Below are 25,741 nucleotides of genomic sequence, written 5' to 3' on the forward strand. Positions count from 1 at the left end.
CTCAGATAGGATCCAGCTGAAATGTGTACTAGGGCTAGACGAATGGTTTTACCTGCTGGATCCCTCACTGGTTCCCAGTGCACGTCACTGTCTTTTTCCCGGATCCATCCACAAAGCCCATGGTCAAAATTGCAACTGTGTATCAGAACACCTACAAGGAAATTACCAGAAAGATGAGTAGACCACAAACCCAAGGGCTAACCACAAAAAAAGTCTTGTGAACTAGGAGTATCTGTCCAAGTGTTCTCTCTGGTCCACATTTAAACATCCCACCAGAAGGTCTGTCCATGAGATCAAAAAGAAATCACATGAATCCTTTCTCAGCACAATTGTGCATCAGTGCTCAGCTGTAAAAATAGAACACACCATTGCAGCCAAATTATGACCTTGTTACATCATCACTTATAAAATATGACTTCCTCCTCAACGTAATGCTGCTTCAATATTTTTTTAAAAGAAGATAATGATGATTCACTGTTTTTGTTCAACTGATCTAACTACAGGGGAAACCAAGTGGTTAAAAAAAAAAAAAAAAAAAAACAATGTACCATTCTCTCAGATGTAACCAAACAATCTACAATTTAAAAGCTGCTTTACTTAAAGCTGATTCATGTTTTTGTAAAGCAAAAACTAACACAACATTGTAAAGCAATTATCCTCCAATTAAAAATGTTATTTTAATGAAATAGAGGGAAACAGTATCATTATAACAGTACTAAGAATATAGGGATCTACCTGGATCATCCTTTGCTTCATCATCTGCACTGACTCCTCTTTCAATTTCAAATATTTCAAACAAGTCATTTGAAGGCTGCCGTGGAACTGCAAGAGAGATGCATTTTGTTCAGTTTCAATGAGGCATTGACAAAGAGGCATTACCTTTAACAGTGGGGGAAAGACGTAGGTATTACACTCATCTGGAAACTCCAAAATATTTCATCACAGTTCACATAAGGATTCATGAAGTTTGTTCTGGAGAGATCTTATAACATTTTTCTGGGTATAATTTTAATAAATGGGTTTCAAAAGCTTCTAAAATTCAACAAAAAATACATTTAAAAGTATCTGGAAAATACATTTTAAAACAGCTACCGATTTCTAGCAAAATATCTCAATGAAATTCTAAAATTTGTCTATGAAAGATACATTATGGAGTCTAAGGCTGTTTTAATGGCAGGGGGGCGGGGATGCCTGTAATTGCAGCGAATGGTTTAACTTTCTAACCAAAGCATGAACTCGTTTCCAGTGAACTCCGCATCTGCAATGGGCTTCAGGGCTTAAGCAGGTTCCCTGACTCCTTTTATATCAAATCCAAACCCCTTAGCACAGTGTTCACAATCCACCCCCTAAAACACACAGTACTGCCCGAATACGCTGTCCTGTTCACCTCTCTGACCCCCTGCCCAGCCTGGGATGCTCTTCTTCCTGCTAATTAACCAGTCTAACCTCCCCTCTCTGTTACAAAAAAAAGAAATTTTTTTTAGTTGCTCAGGCGTGTCTGACTCTTTGAGATCCCATGGACTACAGCCTGCCTGACTCCCCTGTCCATGGGATTCTCCAGGCAAGGTCTCTGTTCAAAGCTCAGCAGAAATACCACTGGCAGGGTGAAAACTCTAACATTCTGAGTGAATGCAGCTCTTCCCCTCTGTACTCTGACGGCTCCTATTTACATGCTGCCATTCCACTCTTTCCTAAAGAACTGCAGTCATTTACACACATGTGCGTCTCTCCCTCTGCTGGCTTCTGAAGTCCTGGAAGGCATCAATTGTGTCTTATTCATGTGGCATTTCCAGGGCTGAACCCAGTGACAGGCATTCAATAAGTGTTTATTGAGAATGCGAAGATCTTGTCAGAAGCCCATGTACACTTTAAAAATGGATTCATATCCATTTATTTACTTCTTCAATGTACATCTAACTGCCACACATATGCCAAGCCCTGGGCGAGGTCCCAAGGAGACAGACTGCACAAGAGCAAGAAGGACCTGGCCCCCTTGGAGCCTGCATTCTAATGGGAGAGGCAAATTTTAAACGTAGAATTTAGAACACTACAACTCCAAATTCTAATGACAACTAGCATGGAAAAGCACCAGATGATGTCAGGGAGAGTAGCTGGGTTGGGAGTGGGGAGTGTGAGAGAATGTTGGTGGTAGTGGAGGGGATTCTTGGCCCAGGACCAGGGAATCCTCCCTTTTCTTTGCCAGAACTTAAATTAATTAGCTCTATTTTTATAAGGCAGGGAGTAAAGATGTGTAGAACACCATGGAACAGACATCAGTCAAAAGGGTTCTTTTTCAATAATGTTCCAATGATTTTTAGCAATAATTTTTAAAATTAAGTAACAAACCAGTAATATTTGCCCTGATTTTTTTTAGCTTACTGCTTTTGAAGTTTTTCTTTTTCTTTTTTTTTTTGCAAAAGTCTAAACACTGAAGCCCCTTCCTCATCCACCACCACCCCCCCCCCCCGCCCCCACTCACATATACCCATCTAAAATACAGCCTCAGATGGATGGGAGAAGAGAGGCTAGTTAAAGCACAAGATCTTGGGACAAACTGATCACAAGTGCCCTTGGGGAGGCCACTTTCACACCCAAATGACTGACAGCAAAGTCGTCCTGTCCCAGCTTTTCTTTCCTCATCTGGGGTTCTGAGAGGCAGTCCACCTCTTATGACTAGAAATATTATAGGGTTGTAGGCACACGTTTCATTTCTCATGACATAGAGAAAGTTTTTTTTTTTTAAAAAAAAAAACCAAATCCACAGAACAATTACTTTTTTGTTCCCTTCTCTTCTTATAGCTTATACAAATCATCTCTGCACTGGACTAGGTCAGATCTGACACTACCATATTTTAAGGGCGTTATGAAGGTTTACCAGCCCCCGTTTCTCTAAATGAAGGGCATCAAATGGTAAGGAGAGTCTTGGTGCAGAGGGGAAGGACAGGACAAAGGCTTCCTGGCACAAGGGCCTGTTTTATCAAGGAGGTCCTCTCTGAGCAAGCACTGTTCAGTCTGAGAGGGAAAGAAGATGGAACCTCCCAAGCTAAAAGCCAAGTGCTGGAGGCAGGGAAGAGCGAGCGTTTCAGGCACTGAGTACAAAGAAGGTGCTCGGGAATATGAGAGAAAGGTATCCACAGTGTCTGGAGGATGCTCAGAAATGAAGAAGTGGGAGGGATACAGGTTTAAAAGTAAGGGATGAGACCACACGTTTGGATAAAAGCCACTCAGAGAATTAGTCATCTAACAACTTGTGAAGTGCCAGATGGTTCATTAGTATTTTAGGCACTTGGTTTCCAAGAACCATTTAATTTAGCAGTGGATGGTCATGCCCACCTTCACTGCAGTTCACCGGGAAGTATGCCAAGGAATTTAGACCTAAAATGCTCAGCAGCTATTAGTTCTTACAATTTTGTGTGCTGCAGTCTGTGGCTCTGCTAAATTAGTCAGTGAGTCCTCCTTCCTTACACACCAGTATGAAATGGTAAGGGTGTCCCACTGAAGTGCCAAGAGAAGGTTCACTACCCATCCCCTGGTATATTTTACAGTTTATATAAAAATTTAAATGAAATGATTTCCACTATGTACAAGAAAAACAAATGAACAAAGAAAAAAACACACTAGAAAAAACAGTGATGAGATATACACTCCCGTGCTTCACACTCACATGGTCAATTAATATATGACCAAGGAACCAAGAATCTACAGTGTGGAAAGAACAGTTTTCTCAATAAAAATTGTTGGGAAAACTGGATGGCCACATGCATAAAAAAAAAAAAAGTGAAACTGGATCATTATCACACACACAAAATGACAGAATGGGCTAAAGACTCCCAGGGAACAGGGGGCTAACCAGAAGACAGATGCATGAACATCTCTGAGAGGAGCTGCTTACACCACGCCCTGCAGGATGAGTTACTGTGAGCTGGCGCCCTAGAGACTGATCAGGTATGAACGTGAACCTCATGCCAGGGGCAGAGCTCACGAGGGTGTTGGGGGGCGGTGGTGGAGAGGGGAAGTAGGGAGGGCTCCAAAGAAAGCTAGAGGTGCAGGCAGATTCTGCAGGGCCTTTTACAGCACTGTGAAGACTGTGGACTTCATTCTGGTTGAAACTGAAGTCTCGAAGATTGTAACAGAGGAGCGCCAAGGTCAGGTACAGCATTCTGGCTGGAGCGTAGAGGATGAAAGGGGGGAGTGGCTGTCAAAGGGCAGTTAGGACCACAATTAACATCAGCCAAAGAATGTTTTCATATACTCTGTAGATGATTTCCTAAAACCTTTTCTTCCATTAGTCAATCTTTCATCCACCAGAACCTACTTCTTATAATCTTATGAACTAAAATAAAGAGAATGAACAGGTACTGAAGCGAGCGGACAGCTGGATAAAATGTGGTTGGATGGGGCTCAGGGGCCCAGGATGCTCCTGATGGCTGGGGGACACAGGAGCCTGGAAGCCTGGGAGAAGAACTGGCCACACAGACAAGCAAAAAAACTTCTTAAAAGGAACTCTGCCCGGGGATGTTCTATTAACTGTATTTTCTTCAGGGATAATAGTATTAATATATAACCTGTTTTCATAAATGAGGTTTCCCCAAGAGTCAACTGAGTATTTTTACCAAAAAACATTAAAAGCAAGCACAGTGACATATATACTCTACTGTGTATAAGTGTTAGTTGCCTAGTCGTCTCTGACTCTTTGTGACCCCAAGGACTGCAGCCCATCCGGCTCCTCTGTCCTCGGAATTCTCCAGGCAAGAATGCTGGAGTGGGTTGCCACTTCCTCCTCCAGGGGATCTTCCTGACCCAGGGACTGAACCTGGGTTTCCCGCATTGCAGGCAGATGCTTTACCGACTGAGCCACCAGGAAGACCCTAAAGCCTATGTATAAAATAGATAACTAATGAGAACCCCCTACACAGCACAGGGCACTCTGCTCAATTTCCTGTGGTTACCTAAGCGGGAAGGAAACCCAGGAAAGAGATTCATGTACACAGATAGCTGATTCACTTTGCTGTACAGCAGAAACGAACGCGACACTGTAAAGCAAGTAAAGTCCAATTGAAAAAAAGGTAAGCCCAGTGAAGGAAATGTAAATATTATCCCGCACACCTACTACCAGACTTCTTTCAAAGAGTAACTACTATAACAGAATGTAAGCACAATTTATTAAAGGTAGGCTTACAAACTCTGTTTCTGTCCCAGGGTGGCCCCCATGACATTACCCAGGCCAGTTCTGCCATGTGTTGTAGGACTAGAAGATTAAAGATAACACTGCCCTAAATTCTTTCTATACTTAGAGGTTTAGTTCATCTGGAGAAAACGGCACATATGTAACTTCCCTAATATTCTGAAGGCTCTTTCTTGTGGCAAAAGTGGGGATGAATGACAAGGGTTTTAAGAGGCTCTCTCGCCTCTCTCTGCTCCCCTCCTCCTTCCTCCTCTCCCCCTGCCCCACTTCCCTCTCTCCCCTTTTCATCCTTCTCCAGATGAACAACACACACAGTACAGCTTTAAATTGCCAGAGGGAAGCAAATAAAAAGATTAGAAAAGAGATTCTGAAATTTCCTTAACTACCTTAGAGAAAATTCTCAGTAATCTACTGATCACTAACAAAACGCAAAGGGTTGCTGAGCTCCACAGAAATAAGCCCCAGTGTGCCAAAGCTTTCACTGTGGGAAAAATCCCCAAAGTTCAAAAGACACCTTTGGGCTGAGAGGAAAGAATAGATCTGGGGAAAATTAAATCTCTAGTGAGAGGTAGGAACATAGACACAGCTGACAATAATCAGCCCCATTTTTGTAACTCCCCTATTTCTCTTCTAGTGAGGTTTCAGGATGACTTGAAGCACTTTGCCTAGAGCCGCACCAGGAGAAGAGAATGTCTAAGAGATGGCTTGCCTCTAAGTACGACCATAAGGGTGATGACTCATCTTTTCTAGATCACAGATCACTGGACAAGGGATGTGGAGCCAAAGAACAAGGAAGAGGGGAGCGGCAGGAGGCAGAGACAGCATCTCAGACTCCTTGCCTTGCATCCCCACTCTGTTATCTCTGAAGATCCCGGGTTTTACCACCAGAAACGTTTTGTCCCTTTGCTTCCTTATAAGCCAAAGGGAGTCAGAAAGTGAGACCTGAGTCTGAGCCCTAGAACAGAACACAGGTGGTACCATAGCCGACTCTTTGACTATTTGTCTAGATGAGTATACATCAAACCCTGGGTGACGACACAGAAGCCCACCACTGTGAGGGGCAGGCCTCCATGCCCTCGGGACTAAAGAAAAGGGAACACTTTTATTTCTGATATTTAGAAGACCCATCATAGAAGTTTCCCATCTACACAGATTCATCTCTGAAAAGGCTGCCGTCACTATTTGCTCACTGAAGAAGTAGAGGTGATACCGTGTCTGTTTTAACATTACCACTGTTCAAGTAGGTACCATAAATACCCAAAAAATAAAACAGGATGTTCCGATTATTTGGCCATAAGTATTGAAACATGATAAAAAGCATCAGAAAAATATAAACTCAAAACTAGAAGACAAAATAAGGCTGTGTTTTTATGAGTTAAGTGGGACATGTTTTCATCACCATGTAAATGAATTCCACAATATCAATAGAAGTAGCACAGCTTTTGGGTATTGAGGTCTTATTGTATGCCAAACACTATGGTAAAGAGTTTTACAAGCACTGTCTCACCTGATTTTCACAACAGCCCAATGAGGCAGATGCTGTTTTTATCCCCACTTACAGATGAGGAAGCAAAGGCACAGGAAGATTTGGTAACATGCTGCAAGTCACGGAGTGGCTATGAGCATAGTATTTTTCATCACAACTCTAAATGTGCACAGCAACTCAACAAAAAAATCTGGTCTCTGACTTCGCTCATGTTCACTCAGAACTCAATTTATACCTTCCGGAGAGAGCTATTTTTTAAAAACAGCCATCACAGGATCCAATTAAAATATAAATAAAATGCCTTGAAAACTTTCAGAATTCACAGCACTCGAACCTGACCTTCAAGCAGTCCTTCAAAAGATTTGCTGAAATTTCACATTCAGGGAGATGCCAGGCATCTTCCCAGGGTCTCTCTAGGCCTTACGGTCTACTAGAAAGCAAACTAGTTTGAAGACCTTTTCACCTCTCAGCAGAAACAATCTTTTTACTCATCACCACACAGAATCAGAAAAGAGATCATATTTCCATGACTATGGAACAATGTGATCACACCAGCCACAGACTCTGCAAAATCCGTAAAAGGGAGAAAAAACTTGTGGACGGACAGGAGGCAGCCAAGCAGCAATCATTAAAGTGCAAACAACTCTGTCTTACTGATGGTGCTTGGAATTTCAACACACAGTCATGATCTAGAATATCATAGCAACAACGAGTCTGGTTTTCTGATATGGCCACTCTTAAAAGCCCCTGATACATATTACATTATATTCCATAATCTTTATTCTGCAACACCTTCCTTCTTGATATGGCCAGATGCTATATGCTATGTTTTAGGCACAAGTGTTAAATTTTAAACAACCCATGTATGCATAATCCATTGCTCTGCTGCTAAGTCACTTCAGTCGTGTCCGACTCTGTGCGACCCCAGAGATGGCAACCCACCAGGCTCCCCCATCCCTGGGATTCTCCAAGCAAGAACACTGGAGTGGGCTGCCATTTCCTTCTCCAATGCATGAAAGTGAAAAGTGAAAGTGAAGTTGCTCAGTCGTGTCCGACTCCTAGCGACCCCATCCATGGGATTTTCCAGGCGAGAGTACTGGAGTGGGGTGCCATTGCCTTCTCCGTCTCCACTGCTCAGTCATGTCCAAACCTTTGCGACTCCATGGACTGTAGCCCACCAGGCTCCTCCATCCATGGGATTCTCCAGTCAAGTAGACTGGAGTGGGTTGCCACGCCCTCCTCCAGGGGCTCTTCCAGACCCAGGGATAAAACCGGAATCCCCTGCACTGCAGGCAGAACAATCCACAGCTGGCTTTGTCTCCATTCAAGGCATGGTTCTGCTGTACTGAGTTGTCATCGTGTTTTAGGGAGCCCTACTCTTCGGTAAAGAACTTGCCTGCAATGCAGGAGACCTGGGTTTGATTCTTGGGTCAGGAAGATCCCCTGGAGAAGCAAATGGCAACCTCCTCCAGTATTCTTGCCTGGAGAATCCCATGGACAGAGGAGCTTGGCGGGCTACAGTCCACGGGGTTGTAAGAGTTGGACACGACTTAGAGACTAAACCACCAGCACCCCTCTTCAGTGCAGTCGGCAGATCAGCAGTGCTCCTTACTTGTGAGCCTGCGAAACATCCAGAATCTCCGATCCTCATCTAGACCCACTGAATCAAATTTTCATTTTTAACATAGTCTCTGTCTGATTTATACACACACTGAAGACTGAGACACGCCTCCCCAGAAAGTCCAATTTAGTTAATGTGTGGATTAGGACTCTACATCTTAAATAAGTACCCTGGGTTACTCTGGTTCAACTGGGCTTCTGATAACACTGAGAAAAATCTCCTTCCTGATCCCAGTGCTATTATATTCCTTGCAGAGCTTTCTAGCTAAAACTGGACAAATCTGACATGCTCAATTATAAACAAATTTTGAAAGGTTAAAAATAGAAGTTAACAAAACTTTGACTGAGTTTTTAAAAACTAGCAAGTTCCAATAAAGTTAACATGATTCACCATCAACATTCCCTGGGGTGCTTTTTCAAAACACAAAACTCTCTTGCTAGGAGGGTGGGATTCTACGGAAGACAATGAAGGACAGAGAAGCCTGGCCTGCGTGGGGTGGGGCGCAGAGAGCTGCACACGACTTAGCGACTGAACAACAACCCCCCTCTCCTAAGGAATGACTGTTGTAATAAATCACTGTGACCAGTGACAGTGGGAAGATTAAAAATCACTGCATGAGGATAACAAAAAGACAATGAAATCACCCCAAACATTAACAACTGGATAGATCCATGGTTCCTGTTTCGGTCTTTTTTCTTCCAGACTTTTGTATTCATCCAGACATAGGAAGATGTGTATTTTATACCTAATTGGGATCAAATAGTATACCCAGTTCTGTATATTCTCTTTCACTTAACATTTTTATAAGGTAAGTACTTTTCCAAGTCAGTGAACATTTTTTAGAAAAAGAAATCAATGCACAATATTTCACTGTATTGCTAGACTGGAATTGCATTTTTCCCTAACGTCCTTTACTTTGGGTTCTATATAGTGTTCTTTTTTTCTCTGCTCTGGGATACCTCCTACCTGCTCTGATACCAGATTTTTGTCTTTGGTGTTCACTTGGTCTTCAACCTTTTGGCAATCCCCTGCAGCATACCTCTGGTATCCAGGCAGGCAGCCCACCAGTTAAATTTGCCTTTCATGCTCTAAGTCTGCCAGGTAATTTTCTGTCCTCCCTACACCCCCTTACTACATCCCCACCAGGCTCTTTGAGTCCAAGATCAACCCACTGGTTTCAGAAACCATGCAAATGAGAGCTCATGGGATAAGGCTATTGGGTTTGTGGTCTCTAGATGTCTTAGTTCAGCCCAGCCTTGTCTGAAGTGGGCTATAATGAACTCTGAGTGCAACAGTTAAATAATCCCATGGTTAAATCCATTTGGGAAATGATGCACCTTATATACCTCTTCAAGAGATTCACAATGACCACTAGCATTTTGAAAAGTCCTATACTTAACAATCCTATTTAAGTTGATTAAACCTGCAGGCTTACTCAGTTGCTCAGTCATGTCCAACTCTTTGTGACCTCATGGACTGTAGCCCACCAGGCTCCTCTGTCCATGGGTTTTCCCAGGCAAGAATACTGGAGTGGGTTGTCATGCCCTCCTCCAAGGGATCTTCCCAACCAAGGGATCAAACCTGAATATCTCTCGTGTCTCCTGCATTGGCAGGCAGATTCTTCACCACTGAGTCACCCAGGAAGCCCTGACTAAACATAGGACCTCTCAAATTTATTCAACCTCAGAACTTTTTTAGGTATACACTTGCCTAATATCCCAGAAAACTAATGTTCTATGAAACAGTTTGAAAAGCATTGGTCTGTCCCATTAGTGGACGAACAAGAATTTAATGCTGTATCAGGTAACTTTGAAAGTGAAAGTGTTAGTCACTCAGTCCTGTCCGGCTCTTTGTGACCCCATAGACTACAGCTCACCAGGCTCCTCTGTCCATGGGATTCTCCAGGCAAGAATACTGGAGTGGGTTGCCATTCCCTTCCCCAGGAGATCTTCCCGACCCAGGGATCGAACTCAGGTCTCCTGCATTGCAAGCAGACTCTTTACCATCTGAGCCACCAGGAAAGTCCATCAGGTAACTTCTGTGTTGCTTAAACCATGCTAGGGCTATATATCTGATCATAATTCTGTTCACACAATCTGAAAAACCCAAGGTTCCTCACGTTGAAATTATTTAAAAAACATATGCTTAATATTCCATATCATACATAAAAGTTATTATCACATATTATTTGAATGCTCCCCATCAGAGTCATTCCTATAAAATACAACAATTTTTTACATTTCACAGTATTTAAAAGTTCACAAACATTTTTACTTGTATTATGTTTGATCCTTGAAGCACTCTATGAGAATGTTAAATATCACTGCCATTTAACAGATGAAAACATTCAGGTAGAAAACACAGTAATCTGTCCAAAGTCATATAATAGAGGTGAGAATCAAAACCATATCTTCTGATTCAATGTATTCTATCCTCAACAGTAGCTAAAAACTTTTCATTTTCATATGCCTCAGTCTTATATTCTTTTCCAATGCCTTTTGACTATCTCTCAAAGTCATGCTTAAAAATTTAGAAGTATGTTAGATTTAGTTTTCCAGAGAATGTTTTATTTTAATAGCTACATTAAGCTTCATCAGCCTGAGAGAAAGATCATAAAGCTGAAATAAATTATATTTGGGGATAAACTAGAAGAATCAATAGTTATTGAATAGTTGAGAAATAGTTGAATCCAATATAAAAATCCATTTCACTTCATTCAACAAATATTTCTGAGAGCCTACTCTGTCCCAGGCATTGTATGACCCAGCTCGGGGGAAAACAACTGCTGAGAGATACCTGCCCATGAATCTGCACTATAACATACCTGGCAGAGGAACCTTAGCACTATTTCAGTTCAACACCATTTATTCATTGGATATTTTCTTCATTTCTGGCATAATTTCTTTCTGTTGTTGTCGTTCAGTCACTAAGTTTTGTCTGACTCTGTAGCCTCATAGACTGCAGCACATCAGGCCTCCCTGTCCTTATCTCCTGGAGTTTACCCAAGTCATAATTTCTTAAGCCATCCTTATTCTCCACTGGTCTGAGAACAGACTTTGGCTCTCCTCATTTCACGAATTTTCAGTTGATGTTAGTTACAGCCACTGTTGGGCAGTCTCCAAATAGCCCCTTACTTTGACTGCATTTTTCTTTACATTGAAAGATATATATGTTTAATGGAAGAGGTTGTTAAACAGAACTTTTCTTTATAATATGAATTAAAATCTTAGAACCACTCCCTTACTTGGAATATATGCTATAGTCTCCAGACAGTAAATTAAGAGGCTTCCAAAGTATCCTCATCCATGCTAATTTAACCAGCAGCTATGACTGAAGATGAACTGAGAGTGGAATTTAATTTTTGGCAGGAGTATCCCAAAGCAGCCACGCTATCTGCCGCATCCAACAGCCTTGGCATGGGATCAAGGTAATTCTTTCTGAGGGCAAGTCTTTAAGATCACACTCTCTTAGAACGAGTACTCTCAAACATCAGTGGAGCCCTGCATCTCCCCAGTTTTATCCTGCTAAATCCTAGGGGTGAACATCAATGTTATTTTTAAATTCATATGTGTGTTGGTATAGAGAGGAATAATGGGAAGAAAGAGACTTTTTTTTTTTTTTTTTAAAAGAACACATTAAAAGGCTCAAAAAGAGGCTGAACAAAGAAAATTTTGTTCCAGTAATAAGGGGACAACCTCTTCCCCCCTTTCAAAACTTCTTTACCTACAGCCTCTATCTCCATGGACACCCATTAAAAATCTGGAATCTTGAATCCAACCTGGTTCCTGTATAGATCAAACCACCAGTTTACAGTAAAGACAAGGGGTAGCTGGCCAGTTTTTCTCATCAGTCCTTGGCTTAACCTGCCAATTTGCTGGTAGCTGATTGCATATGCTATGCTGCTTCCTACCCTTGTGCCTCTGTTGTGCCCGTGAACCATGCCTCCCTTTTTTTAATCCCCTTTGCCCCATTTCACTAAAGAAGCCTCCCCATTCCCCAAACTGTCCCTGGCCAGTTAGGTACCCCTCTTCCCTACCTCCACTTCTCTCCCACTAAGTACAGTTATCTTCGGGGCAACTGTCTTTTCCATCAGAGTATATGCTTTTCTGTTTTACCTTCATAAGCCCAGTGCCTAATATAGGGCCTGGCATTCTAAAATGTACTGAAAATGTTTATTGGTTGAATGAATGAACACTTAGATTAAAAGTTAAATGATACGTGCTATGTTAAGCTCCCCATCTCTGAAAGTTTTCAAGTAAATCTGAATAGGTTAGGAGAATTCTCATACTGAATCGAAGCTATGATCTACTTCTTCTTTCCTTTTCTACTCACATTCTTAGTTGCCCAACTGACAGACTTTCATATAGCTCTTTATAATATGTAACAATGGGGATATATGACTTCTACTATGCATAACTAGTTCTCATTCAAGACATGGCCTGTGGCTAACATAAAAGACCACAAACAGCCAAAGCAATCCTGAGAAAGAAGAACAAGGTGGTAGGCACACACTTCCTGACTTTAAGCTGTCCTAGAAAGATACAATCATCAATCAATATGGTACTGGCATAAAAACAGACATTTAGACCAATGGAACAAAATCAGGAGCTCAAAAATAAACCCAAGCACATAAGGTCAAATAACATTAGACAAGGGACCCAAGAATACTTAATGGAGAAAATTCAGTCTCTTTATAAATGGTGCTGGGAAAAGTGGTCAATAACAGGTAAAAGAATGAATCTAGACCCTTATACTACTCACAAAAATTAGTTTGAAATGAACTCAAGACTTGAACAAAAGACCTGAAACCACAAAACTCCTAGAAAAAAACAGGAAGAACGTTCCTCAACATGGGTCTTGGCAATGATTTTCTTTGATGGGACCTAAAACACAAGCAAGAAAATAATAAGCAGAATGACATCAAACTAGAAAGCTGCTGCACAGCAAAAGAAACCATCAACAGAGTGAAGAGACCGCCTATGGAATGAGGAAAAATATTTGCAAATCATATATCTGGCAAGGGGTTAGTATCTAAAATAAACAGGAAACTCATCTAACCTCATAGCAAAAATAAAACCACCAATAATTCAATTAAATAATGGGCAAAAGACCTGGGTTTGATCTCTGGATTAGGAAGACCCCCTGGAGGAGGGCATGGCAACCCACTCCAGTATTCCTGCCTGGAGAATCCCCATGGACAGAGGAGCCTGGCGGGCTACAGTCCACGGAGTCACAAAGAGCGGGACACAACTGAGCGACTAAGCACAGCACAGTATAAGTCAACCCATCATGCTGTACGTCCTTAACCTTCCACAATGCTGAATGTCAATTACATCTCAAACGAACTGCAGGAAAAATCCCCCCAAATGTGGCAACATTTGTGACTCACTGAACACATCTCCTCGAGGTTTCTGAGGATCCGTGTGTATCCTGTTGTCAACTGTAAACTCTCTTGGAGATGTGGCGGCAACTGGTGCTACGGTTGCCAGGCTGGTGGTTGGTCGTTCCGGGGTTGTTGCTGGTGGAGGTGTTCTGAGTTCTGTGGGTGGGGGTGGAGGTGGTGTAGGCTCTGGCATTGGCTTTGGTGTAGGCCTTGCTGTTGGCTTAGAAGTGGGCCTGTCGGTGGTGACAGGAGGTATGTATGGTGTCTTCAGAGGCCACCTAGTACTTCTGACATCAGGAATCCAATTACTGTGTCCTCCATCGCCCTTTGAGATGGTACCATTTCCCTTTGGTACATGAATAGGACCTGAAGGTTCAATCATTACTCTTGGAATATCTAGAAGAGTAAATATATTTTAATTAATGCATAACCATCTCTCCTTAAAAAGAAAGATATCGACTTGTAAGAAACAAACACATCAAAATACCTCATGCCAATGAGGCTTACTTTTTACATTTAGAATATTCCCCTAATGTAAGTCACTGTTTAAAAAAAAAAGAGCCAATACTAGTGTGTATATATAATATATATATATATACTCAAACACATATCACATAAACATATCTAGTGGATGTATACAAGAATTATATTGTGTTTCTATAGTGAAATGTATCGAAACACAGTTTTAAGTATTTGTAAAATAGAAAGAAACAAGAACCAATGAGACTTTAATGCAGAGATATTCTAAAATTTTAAGTATGAGAAATGTATATTTAGAGTCAATGTTAAATGTCCCCATGGTACATGTATATTAGCAATATAAAATTATGTTTAGAATTGTCTAAAGACTAATACTTTTCTCTTCCACACTTTATATAAATTCAATTCACACAAACACATTCTCACTAAATGCTCTATTTGTTTTATATTTGGTTTTCCTTCCCCTTTATTAATTTATACAATTGCTTTTTAGAAAAATGTCCAGAGATCATGAAGATCACTTGTAGAAACTTTGTCCTTGATTGTATTCACCAAAAGGAATTAATATTTAATCTTCCTGGAATGATCTACTCCAGACTGGTAGTATAACTACATGACCCTTCAAAAATCCTTTAATCCTGATTTTATGCCCCATGATCTTCAGTAAATATTTTACTACAGAAATTTGTAATTTATCTATTGCTGCATGAAATGTATGCTAAATTGTGGCCTTTGGTTTGTGAAACTTTCATCTTGGAGGGTATTTTTTTCCATGTTTATCTACTAACATAGCCATACTACAAATAGAACGGATAAAGTTTTAAAAAGCAAAACAGTTCTGAACAGAGAGAAAATAAATACAGAAATGCTAAATTGGAGGCATAAACCAGAGGAACAAAAATGTACAAAATATTCAGATTATCCCATCATTATAGTCTAATGATGATGACAAACATACCTGTATTTCTGATGGTAACAAAATCAAATTCTCAGGAAGGGCTCTAAAATGCCTTACCAGCTAAACAGAAGCTATTGAGAGAGTTTGGTCAAGGAACTGAAAGCTTTTAAGATTAAAGTCTATCATTGAGTCTTTAATTTTTTAAAACACCTGAGCAAGTGATTTTATTTCTAGAACTCAAAGACTAGTTTTACTAGCTATGAAAAATGATATTTCTTTGATAATTAATCTTGTTCCTTATCTTCTCTAGCAATGGCCTTTGTGTAACCCTGTACTTCCTGCTGGAATTCAGAGCTGGGAGAGAAGCATGACTCACACACACACTTCAGTCCATCGCCCTGGTATCCGTCTTTACAGGTACACTTGTAGGACCCGTGTATGTTGTAACATCGCGCAAAGCTGCTGCACTGATACTGCCCAAGGGAGCATTCATCTATATCTGCATCAGGAAGTAGGAAAAGAAGAAGTTTATTTGGGAGATAAATACAATGACTCAAAAAAATACATAGTTTAAAAAAAAAAAAAAGCCTCTTTTTTGCAATGTGAATGTTCATATAAAATCGCAGATAAAGGGAAGAAATAAAGTACATTTGCATCCAGAAGTACCAGGGTTTGAATTTCACGTCTGCTTAATTTAATTGCCAGTAACCTCCTGTGCCCTTGACAGCCCAGTCACCATCATAATTAACAGATCTTTCCGCTCCACAGGAAAAAACAACATCATGCAATGGCTGGGGCTTATTACCGTGACATTGGTATCTGCCTCCTATGTACATGAGGTCGAAGCCTTTATGACATTTGCAGATGTAACTCCCAAAAGTGTTCACACACTGCCTGTATCTGGGGCAGGAGGCTCTTCCAGTAGCACATTCATCAATGTCTAGAAACAGAAGCCAACTGCATTTTAGGAAGAGCAACAGCATGTTCAGGTGGAGTAGATTTTCAAAGAAACAGTTATCTGCAAACGGTTGCCTGACGTAGTGGCTCATCATAAATGTTATCCGGCTGGTTGCCCTGGCAGGCAACATAAATTCTGTATCTCCAAATTTCAATTCATCCTTCCAACCCAAGCTGTCCTCCCCTTGTATCACATCACAGGATGCACTCACCTGTATCCCCTGCTAGCTTGAACTAAACACGTGAGTCATCCTTGACAACCCTATTTCCCTTAAGCTCCAAAGCATCGATCCCAGCTGTTTGTTTCTCTGGCAAATTCTGTGAACTCATTTACTCTGCTCTTCACCTACTGCTATGACTGTCATCCAAGCTCTCCCGGGATAGACTATTATAGGAGCCTCCAAACTGGCCTTTCCTCTGCCAGTCTTACCCCCTCCAAAGCATTCCCACTCAACTGCCAACAAATGATTTTAGTAAGTCATAAGAGGGCTTCCCTGGTAGCTCAGATGGTAAAGAATTCGCCTGCAATGAGGGAGACCTGGGTTTGATCTCCTGGAGAAGGGAATGTCTACCGACTTCAGTATTCTTGCCTGAAGAATTCCATGGACAGAGGAGCCTGGCAGGCTACAGTCCATGGGTCGCAAAGAGTCAGACATGACTGAGCAACTTTCACTCTCAAGACCTAAGAAGGGATTGTTTCCAAGCTCAAAACTCTCAACTGTTTCTACTTGCTTTCTGAATCCATTCCTCGTTCCTCACCATGTCTTTGGTGACCCTGTAATAAACAGTCCTCACCTCCCTCACCAGCTGTATTTTAAGCCACCACCCCTTATACTGTGTACTTAAGGGTATGGTCTTCTTTCTTTCCAGACCTCAAAGAAGTCAGCCTCTCTTTCACTGCAGTACTGTAGAACACGTTCACCTGCTTGGCTGATTCTTCACATGGCCGGCGGTCCAGGTCTTACTCCACGGCTATCTTGACCATTATTTTCTAAAACAGATCCTTTCTGTTTTTCCCTCTCTTAGTACCTCATATTAACAGTTGGCATTGTTTGCAGTTTCACTGGATATTTCTTTCTGTCTCTCCCATTAAAATATCAGTTTTATAAGGATTAAAATCTGGTCTGCTTTGTCCATTACTCTACATCCTAGCACTTAACTGTGTCTGGAATACAGAAAGTACTCAATAAATCTCTCTCGAGCCCCCAAACACCTCCATTCACTCAGTGCTTACTCCATGCAAGGTACTACAAGCTTAGCTTACTAGATGCTAAGCTCTTTGCATCCATGATCTCATTCAATCCTCCCAAGCGTTCCATGTGGCATTACTCCCATTTTAAAAATGAGAGGACTCAAGCTCAAAGAAAAGAAATCTCTTACCTAAGGTTACATATCAAGTCTATGGCAGAGCCAGGTTTGAAATCAAAGCCCACACACTCTTATCTTTAGTGCCTTCCTAATTTACAGGGGAAAAAATCAAATCCTTGAGTGCAGGACATGCAGCCTGCCCTGTCTACCCGCTCAGCTTCAATGGTCACTGCCTCTTAAGTCCTAGAAATACTGAGCTTTTCTTGTTCCCTGAACACCACGCCCCCTCTAAACTTCAGTGCCTTGGCACATGTGGTTTCCTCCAGCTGCACCTTCCTCCCGCCCCTCACAAGGTTTTCACAGAGAGAGGAGGTCCCCCTGTGAGACATGGGATATCCTCTCAAGGGCAACTAATTACCTGATGTTATTTAACTGCCCTTTTCCTGTCCCTCCATCACATTTCATTTTCTTCCTTACCCTCAAGAGGCTGCTGACAGAGATGCTTGGTCTTACGACTCACCCACACAGGTCCTCCCATCAGGAGCCAGCTGGAGGCCAGGAGAGGGGCACTTGCATCGAATTTGACCTTTGACAACATCACAGCCATACTGACAGTTTGCCATGGAGCATGTCAGGGCACCTGGAAAGACAGGGACTGTCTGCCTCGAGAGACAGAGAGCACGCCTGGTACCTAAAATAGCTATGTTTTCTACTTATCCTGAAATCAGTGACACTGAATCAACAATGAGGACAAAACGGGCTTAATTCTCCAACAATCTAAAAAAAAGTCAAAAATAGGAAGGAGATCTCTTCCCTCAGAGGTGATTAAGAAGTGAACCAGTTCTGTTAGTATCTGGGGAAGATCCTTAATGCATCTGAAGAACTAAAAGACAAATGTAAAACTTAGAAAAATCATATGGAACTTTTTCCAGTGGCCAAGCCAAATAGAAAATTGAGGTTATTTTTCCAGATTACTCATATTAAGTGCTGGTCTTAGCTAAAACATCCAAGTAAGTGTCTCAACCATCCCTTAAATGTCTCCAGGTACAGCACATTTCCCAGTGAGTTGTACAAGGATAGAGGAGTCTAGCATCCCTCCCACTTGTTCATAAGCATGAACTCGCCTCACTGCAAAAAGTTCCATGCTAAATATGAAATAATAAATAAAATTAGCTACCTTCTTTATTTTATAAAATGCAATCCAATTAGAGATAGCTGATACCTATTGACAATTAACTGATCTAGCTGATAGTTCAGTAAAAATAAAATTCAAGTCATTAACTATTAGATATCCTATAACCACAACCTCAATTCAACATTCAGCCTGCAGAGAATTTTAGGCCATTGTCCATTTATAAAACACATCCAAATGATAGCAGGAAACACCATCCATTTCTTTCTTACATAGACATACGTGAAATCTACTTTTAAGTTATAAGTAGTTATAAGTAGTTATAAGCATTTTTTTTTCATTTGAACTATGCTTTTTTCAAGAAAAAAGCCATAACGTAGCCTTCAGACTATTATAAAGAAATGTAAAACTGAAGTGAGTGGTTTATTGAGTATAAACCACTTATGGGTGGTTTATACTCAATAACCAGGCTGGGTGGATTCCCTACCAGCCAACAGTTTACTGTCCAGCCTTATGGAGAGCACAACAGTCCTCAAATGGTCACCAAAGTTCTTTTTCTACATGGAACAGTTCTAAAACCAGATGGAAGAAGGGGAAAATGTGCTAGGAATAACATCAGAAGACCATTTCCAAATTAATTTGATATTGGCACCCGTGGTAAAAGAATGCTAGACATCTACAGTGGGCAGCTCTTCTGGTTTCCCATTCCTCAGGCACACATACAAACACGCGCTCACATCCTGCTTGGGAGGAGGGTTAGGAGGCCACTTTCACACACTTGCAGGGCACAGCGTGCAGTCAAGCCCAGAGCACTTATAAAGCAGTTAAGATTCTTGACATACTTGAGCAGGACCCATCCGGCAGAAGCATGTATCCGTTGAGACAGTAGCACTTGTAGCTGCCGAAAGTGTTCATGCACCTGTGCTTGCAGGGCCGCGGCTTCAGGCCACACTCGTTTAGGTCTGCAAAGAACGAGGTGGAAGCAGAAAGATGACAAAACCTCGACACCACTGCGAACCACTGAAAATGTTTCTCTGTGCTGAAGAATGAAGGGAAAAAGTCAATCAAGCTATAGTAACCAGCCATAAACGTAAGAGATTGTTTGCTCACAGTGTCTTCATTTTAATGCTGGTTATACTAGAGCCATGAAGAGTCTGCTATCCAAGGTGACCAGAAGCCTTATAACAATGGAAGGCTGTGTGAATTTCTGGGACTTAAATAATCTAACATGTGTGATCTCTGTTTACAGAAGACAGTTGGGGGGATTCTCCTCACTGACACATACATGGCTTATCATCCCTAGAAAGAGCAGTGTACACACCATCTATCTGACTTCAACATCCTCAAAACATCTGGGGTTATACTACTAGATTCACTCTGGCCCATGTGATCTTCCTACTTCAATTTCTTGTCTCTGTTTAAAGAGGATACTGTGTGAACCTATGTTAGTTATAGAAAGTATAAAATATTAGACTGCTTTGACTTTCCCAAAGAAAGGCTATTTTTTTTTAAGAGAGTAGAAGCTCAATGAATTAGAGTGATCACTGTTAAGATTCCTCTTATTCACAGTCTATAAACTGATCTCAGATTAAAGAAGAAGCTTCAGTCTCCTACTATAGTAAAGCATGCGAGTCACAAAATAAACTTAAAAAAAGACCCTCCAACATTATTTTCATTCATTCTGCAGTTAGGAAGGGCATATAGAAATACAAATGGACAATACATAATAGACTGTCATCCTGTATTTTAGGTTTACTGGTTTAAATATCAATATGAAGGGAGTTAATGAACTTCACGTGAGACTTTTCCAACCCAAGTTGAACACTGCCTCAAGTGAAAATAAATCTCATGACAAATATACACTGAAACACTAATGCCCCAAATACAGATTTCATTAAAAAGAAATATGGTGTGTTTATTTTGCCAGGACTGCCAGCAAAGGCACCTGGTTAGCCTAATTTAATTATCTATTAATTCATGTCATCAAATTGGAAATATAGCTAGTTACAAGTTGTTTTCAAATCTAATTTAAATCTGACCTGCTCATTTATTAAAAATCTATACATTTTTATATACTTAATGTAACCAAGTACATTGTTTTATAAAACCATCAAATTGTTATTTCATATAAAAATTTTAAAGCTGTTTTACCAACTTGCCGACTTAGTCCATTTTCTAACCTTAATACAAGTTGTAAGCAGATCCCCAGCTGGGTGAAGCCTGGGGAGGTTACATAAATAAACCAGATACCTTCATCATCTTCTATGCTTTCTTTATTTTTAAACTTCATACACGCTTGCCCAGTCAAGGATATTCAAAACAGAATCATAATTAAAATTTCCTCAAAGAAACTGCTTTGCAAATTATAATATCAACAAAAATTTGATTTTCCCCCCTCTGTTAAAATGAGTAAAAATTTTAAATCAAAGAGAAAAGACAGAGAAAGAAATTAATTCCACTTCTTATATTCTTCTACCTTGTTTTTCAATATTTATTAAAAATTAGAGTCAAGCAATCCTTTCTCATGTTCTAAGAGTTAATTACAATGCCTAATGTGTCCCTGCAGATTCACACCTGGCTTTGATAAATCCCTGACTGATATTAGGAGAAGGGGACGACAGAGGATGAGATGGCTGGATGGCATCACCGACTTGATGGACATGAGTTTGAATGAACTCCGGGAGTTGGTGATGGACAGGGAGGCCTGGTGTGCTGCAATTCATAGGGTCGCAGAGCTGGGCACGACTGAGTGACTGAACTGAACTGACTGATATTATAGCAAATAGTATTTAAATCTGAATACATTAAGAGAAAGGCTTTGTGTTTTAAATATTCCTCTGTACAAAGTAGGAATAGAATAGAACAACAAAGAATAGAGTAAGACCGAATTCTATACCTCAAGGGAAGCATACTGATGGATATAAAAGATGTCAATTAAGAACCCCGAAAAAGCATCAGAAAATTCTGGGGGTTCCTGATGGGATTGGTTAGATGTTTATAGCACCAGGCAGCTTGTATACAAGGCGTATTTTGGCCAATGGAAATGTCTGCGGACACTAGGGCCATGAATTAAAGCTGAAGCCCAGCTGAGGCCACTCCAGCCTTGGCAGATTAAGTGCCCCTGAGGATGTCCAGGGGAGTCTTTGCAACTCAGACTGGGATTGCTGGTGGTCTTCAATCAAATTTACCTTTCCCTTCCCATAAGAAAAAACACTTAGGGGTTAAGAAGCATAAAACTGAAAGGAAATGAAAAATCAGTAAGATATCATAATTCCAATAAAAAAGACCCAAATAAACCTGAGAATCACCTATGAAATGATATGGAAAATGAAATAAACATGCAGTATTCAGGGGGGGCAAATATGGAGACACGTGTTGGCTATTTTACTATTATTAAATTGACACATAAGCATCCAAATAGGCTGAAAGCAATTTGAGAAAGCTGTACTCTAACAGCTGGTGACAGGCTGGGTGACACCCCCTGACAGCTGGCCGGTGTCCACGTCCTCAGTGACTGCCACCATTGCCCCATCTGCCATACGCAAGTCTCCTAAAAATTTCCCACTGACCCTTACAAAACCACTGCAGAAATGATGAAATAGAATTCCACAATTATCCATGATTTTCAGTATTTACCAAATATTAGAACTCTAAGGCAGGGTGCTTCAACAGATTAAAAGCATCTGGTGTCCTGTGATGAACTTCCTTTTCCTCAATATTCTTTAGAGTTTCTAGTCTACGATTACTATCTTGTACTTTATTTCTGCCTGCAATGCAGGAGACTCAGGTTCAATCCCTGGGTTGGGAAGATTCCCTGGAGAAGTAAATGGCTGCCCCCTCTAGCATTCTTGCCTGGGTAATTCCATGGACAGAGGAGCCTGACGGGCTAGAGTCCACGGGGTCACAAACAGTAGGATACGACTGAGGGACTAATACCTTATTTTCTTATTGACCTTATAAAATTAAGTTGATGTTTCCTGCTTCCAAAATCTCTAGCATAATAGCCCTTGTAACATTTTTATTACTATCAAATTAAGTCAGAAATTTGAAAATGACACTTCCAATTTATAGGAAAGGCTCCTACAATAACGAGCAGATTATAAAGAACAAGTAAATTCCCCTTGATCTAACTTTCTCCGATCACTCTTAGAAGTTGATGAAAGAATGTAGGAAAAAAAAGTTGTGTCTTTGTTTTAAATTTACTTAAATTTTGCTCTTTCTCTAGAAGTTTGTAATGTAATAATGTAATATACTTCATAAGGAAAATCTATTATAAGAGAATGAATGACTTCTATCATGTACCTATCTTATCACATCAAGGACAGAACTTTATAATTAAACCACTTACATTCAAATACTCATATTGCTATATATACAATCCTTAAGGAGTGTCTATTACAGTCAGGAGTATATTTAAGCAAGTGGGTGAATTCAGGAGCTTGGATTGGGGTCGGGGGGGGAAGCGGGTAGGAGCTGATCCAGGACAAAAATGCAAGCTGCGTAGCATTATAATTACACTTCAGGAAGAAAACAGAATCAGAAATTTTATTAGCATGCAGACACTGAAAATTAGCTTGAAAATCTGGAAGAGATTCATTGAGTGAAATAATGCTATGGATTTTTAAGGAATATCATCTTTCATTCATTTAATGTAATTTGGATATTTTTTTTCTTCCTTTGAGGCTTGAACTATGCAATGCCTCAGAAGTCTAATAAGCTTTTGCATTTTGTCTGACTCAAGCAGAGGTCACAGGCAAACAGATCTCAGTATGTCAACTGGCATAACTCTTACCCCTTAAATTTTCAATGATTCTGAAACTCATCCTCTTGCCTAAATTTCTTGATCTAAATCAAGTTCTCTATGAGCACAGGCAGTAATTAATAATTTAAATGAATTTAATTCAGTCATTCTAAGTTCCTAAATTTATGAGTGAGGAAAAAAAGTCTTTCAGAAATACTGTAAAGTTATACTGCCATTTAATTTTTCTACAAAACTCTCCAGCCTAATGAAGACTTTAATATTTTGGGTATTTCTATTCTCACACCAGCCCTGCAGATGACCAGAACAGGAATTACTTTCCTATTATTAATTGCAATGCTAAGATTTTGCTCACAATTGTAGAGCTACTTGGGACTTCCAAGGTGGTGCTAGTGGTAAAGAATCTGCCTGCCAAGACAGGAGATGAAAGAGACACGGGTTCAATCGCTGGGTCAGGAAGATCCTCTGGAGTAGGAAATGGCAGCCCCCTCCGATATCCTTGCCTGGGAAATTTCATGGACAGGGGATCATGGAGGGCTACAGTCCATGGGATTGCAAAGAGTCAGACGTGACTGAGCACGATGACAGAGCCTCTTAAGGCCTGCGCGGGAACCAGAGCTCAGACTTTCTAATATCACAAGAAAGTGAAAGTGAAGTCGCTCAGTCGTGTCTGACTCTTTGCGACCCCATGGACTGTAGCCTATCAGGCTCCTCAGTCCATGGAATCTTCTAGGCAAGAGTACTGGAATGGGTTGCCATTTCCTTCTCCAGGGGATCTTCCCAACCCAAGGATCGAACCCAGGTCTCCCGTATTGCAGGCAGATGCTTTACCATCTGAGCCACCAGGGAAGCTGGTTCACCAAAAGAGGGCAGCTCACATATGGTCTGATTTCCAGGTGACCTAAAACTCTACACCCCAAATGTGGTGGTGGGGAAGAGGACTTGCACACTTCTAAAATCTACTCAGAAGTTCATCAAAACCCCAAACTCAGGTGCTGTGGAATTCCTGACTTCGCCTACATAAGAAAACAGAAGCTACTTGGTTATCTGATTCTCTGAGAAAAAGTTTGAAACTCAGAAGAGAAGGAAGGCCACGGGGACTTGAGGCAGGGAAAGGACAGCAGAGGCGCCAGGCTTTTAGAAGCGCAGAGAATCGGCACCAGCTGACAATTCCTGCCACTTGCTTCACATGCTCAGGACACGGAGGGCTGGGCGCTCCTGCGGGAGCCTTCAGGACACGGGCAAGAAGTGACAACACAGCAGGAAGCCGTGCAGGTGGGAGGCGCAGGCCACCTGAGACAACGCGCGCTCACCCCTTGAAGGCAAACTGGTGGCTGGATGATCCGGGGGTTGCAAAAGAGGCTGTTCACTGCCTTGGTCAAGAGGAGTTGGGTAGAGGTGTTCGTCTTCACACCAGGAAGAAGGTAATAAGAGTCAACTTTGAACTGATGTCATTTTAGCCCTAAAAATCTTTGTAAGTATATATTAAACAATTACATAAAGTTGGTAGAGTTCAAAAAGAATGCTTTAGATACTTTACAAAAATAAGTTTCTAGTTCTTCTGGCTTCTCTTTTTCAATTTTAATTTCTGTGTTTCTTAAAATTTATCACTGCTATCTTGCTTCCGAAGAACACACAAACATTATCAGTTAACAATCCACATCTTCAAATCAACTTTTTTAAGCACACACAAAAAAGAAATGGTCATTTTAAAAATGATTTTAGTCATCAACAAAGAGAAAATTCAAAGATTATACAAAAATTGACTATAATCAACCTGCTCTGTTTAGGTACATCTAGGTCTTAAAAGACCAACTTAATATCTTTTCCTATATTATTATGTTGTACAACAGTTTAAAACCTTACATAATCATGCATAAACTTATGATCTGCATAAAGATCTCATTTAAATAAGTAACATGATAGATCATTTATGTGTTCATTCAGGTGTAAGAACTAATGTCACATTTAGGTCACTTTTAATTAGAATATACATAAGAAACCCTGCCCAGACACAGATGGATTGAGATATCAGGGGTTGGGGGAAAAAAGAATATACATTAGAAGCTTTCTGCAAAAAAAAAAAAAAAAAATGGTGTTGCCATTATTAGCTTACCAAAATATTATGAGTAGGTCCCAAAGTAGGCAATCACATCCTGTTTCAAGACTATCACATTATTAACAGCCAGTTAAATTTACAAATTAAATCAATATTGGTTTCTGGGGTTGAAACCATACATCATTCAAAAAATAAAGCCTTAAGAAACTACCTTAATCTTAGTGTTAAAGCACTCCAGCTATTGTGCTAAGGAAGGCAATCAATTTAGACCTAATTAGCTTACCACAGTTTACTGTCTGGTTCCCTAGTACAAGATACCGATTCTTTTCTTTGGATAAGGAATTCAACATTTGAAACAAAAACCATGCGAAGAGATTAATAACTGATATTTATGAACTGTTTCTTCTGAAATTATTATACTGTAAAGCATGCTGTAAATTCAGCAGGATATCTTTCATTCCTGAAAATATGCA

At 40.6% G+C, this 25,741-nt stretch overlaps 1 protein-coding gene across 1 annotated transcript in view; it reads right to left on the reverse strand.

The window, feature by feature from the left end:
- NPNT (nephronectin) overlaps window positions 1-25,741 on the reverse strand; it is a 77,767-nt gene that overhangs the window by 9,998 nt on the left and 42,028 nt on the right. The window contains exons 5-12 of the mRNA XM_052642120.1: window positions 24,523-24,615; window positions 19,293-19,412; window positions 17,839-17,958; window positions 15,859-15,993; window positions 15,430-15,552; window positions 13,682-14,071; window positions 736-822; window positions 53-151 (exon numbers count right to left, since the gene is read on the reverse strand). Of these exons, the coding sequence (XP_052498080.1) occupies window positions 53-151; window positions 736-822; window positions 13,682-14,071; window positions 15,430-15,552; window positions 15,859-15,993; window positions 17,839-17,958; window positions 19,293-19,412; window positions 24,523-24,615 (1,167 nt within the window). The remainder of the gene's footprint in view (window positions 1-52; window positions 152-735; window positions 823-13,681; window positions 14,072-15,429; window positions 15,553-15,858; window positions 15,994-17,838; window positions 17,959-19,292; window positions 19,413-24,522; window positions 24,616-25,741) is intronic.

Source organism: Budorcas taxicolor, chromosome 6 (genome assembly GCF_023091745.1).
Source record: "Budorcas taxicolor isolate Tak-1 chromosome 6, Takin1.1, whole genome shotgun sequence".
Taxonomy (NCBI): domain Eukaryota; kingdom Metazoa; phylum Chordata; class Mammalia; order Artiodactyla; family Bovidae; genus Budorcas; species Budorcas taxicolor.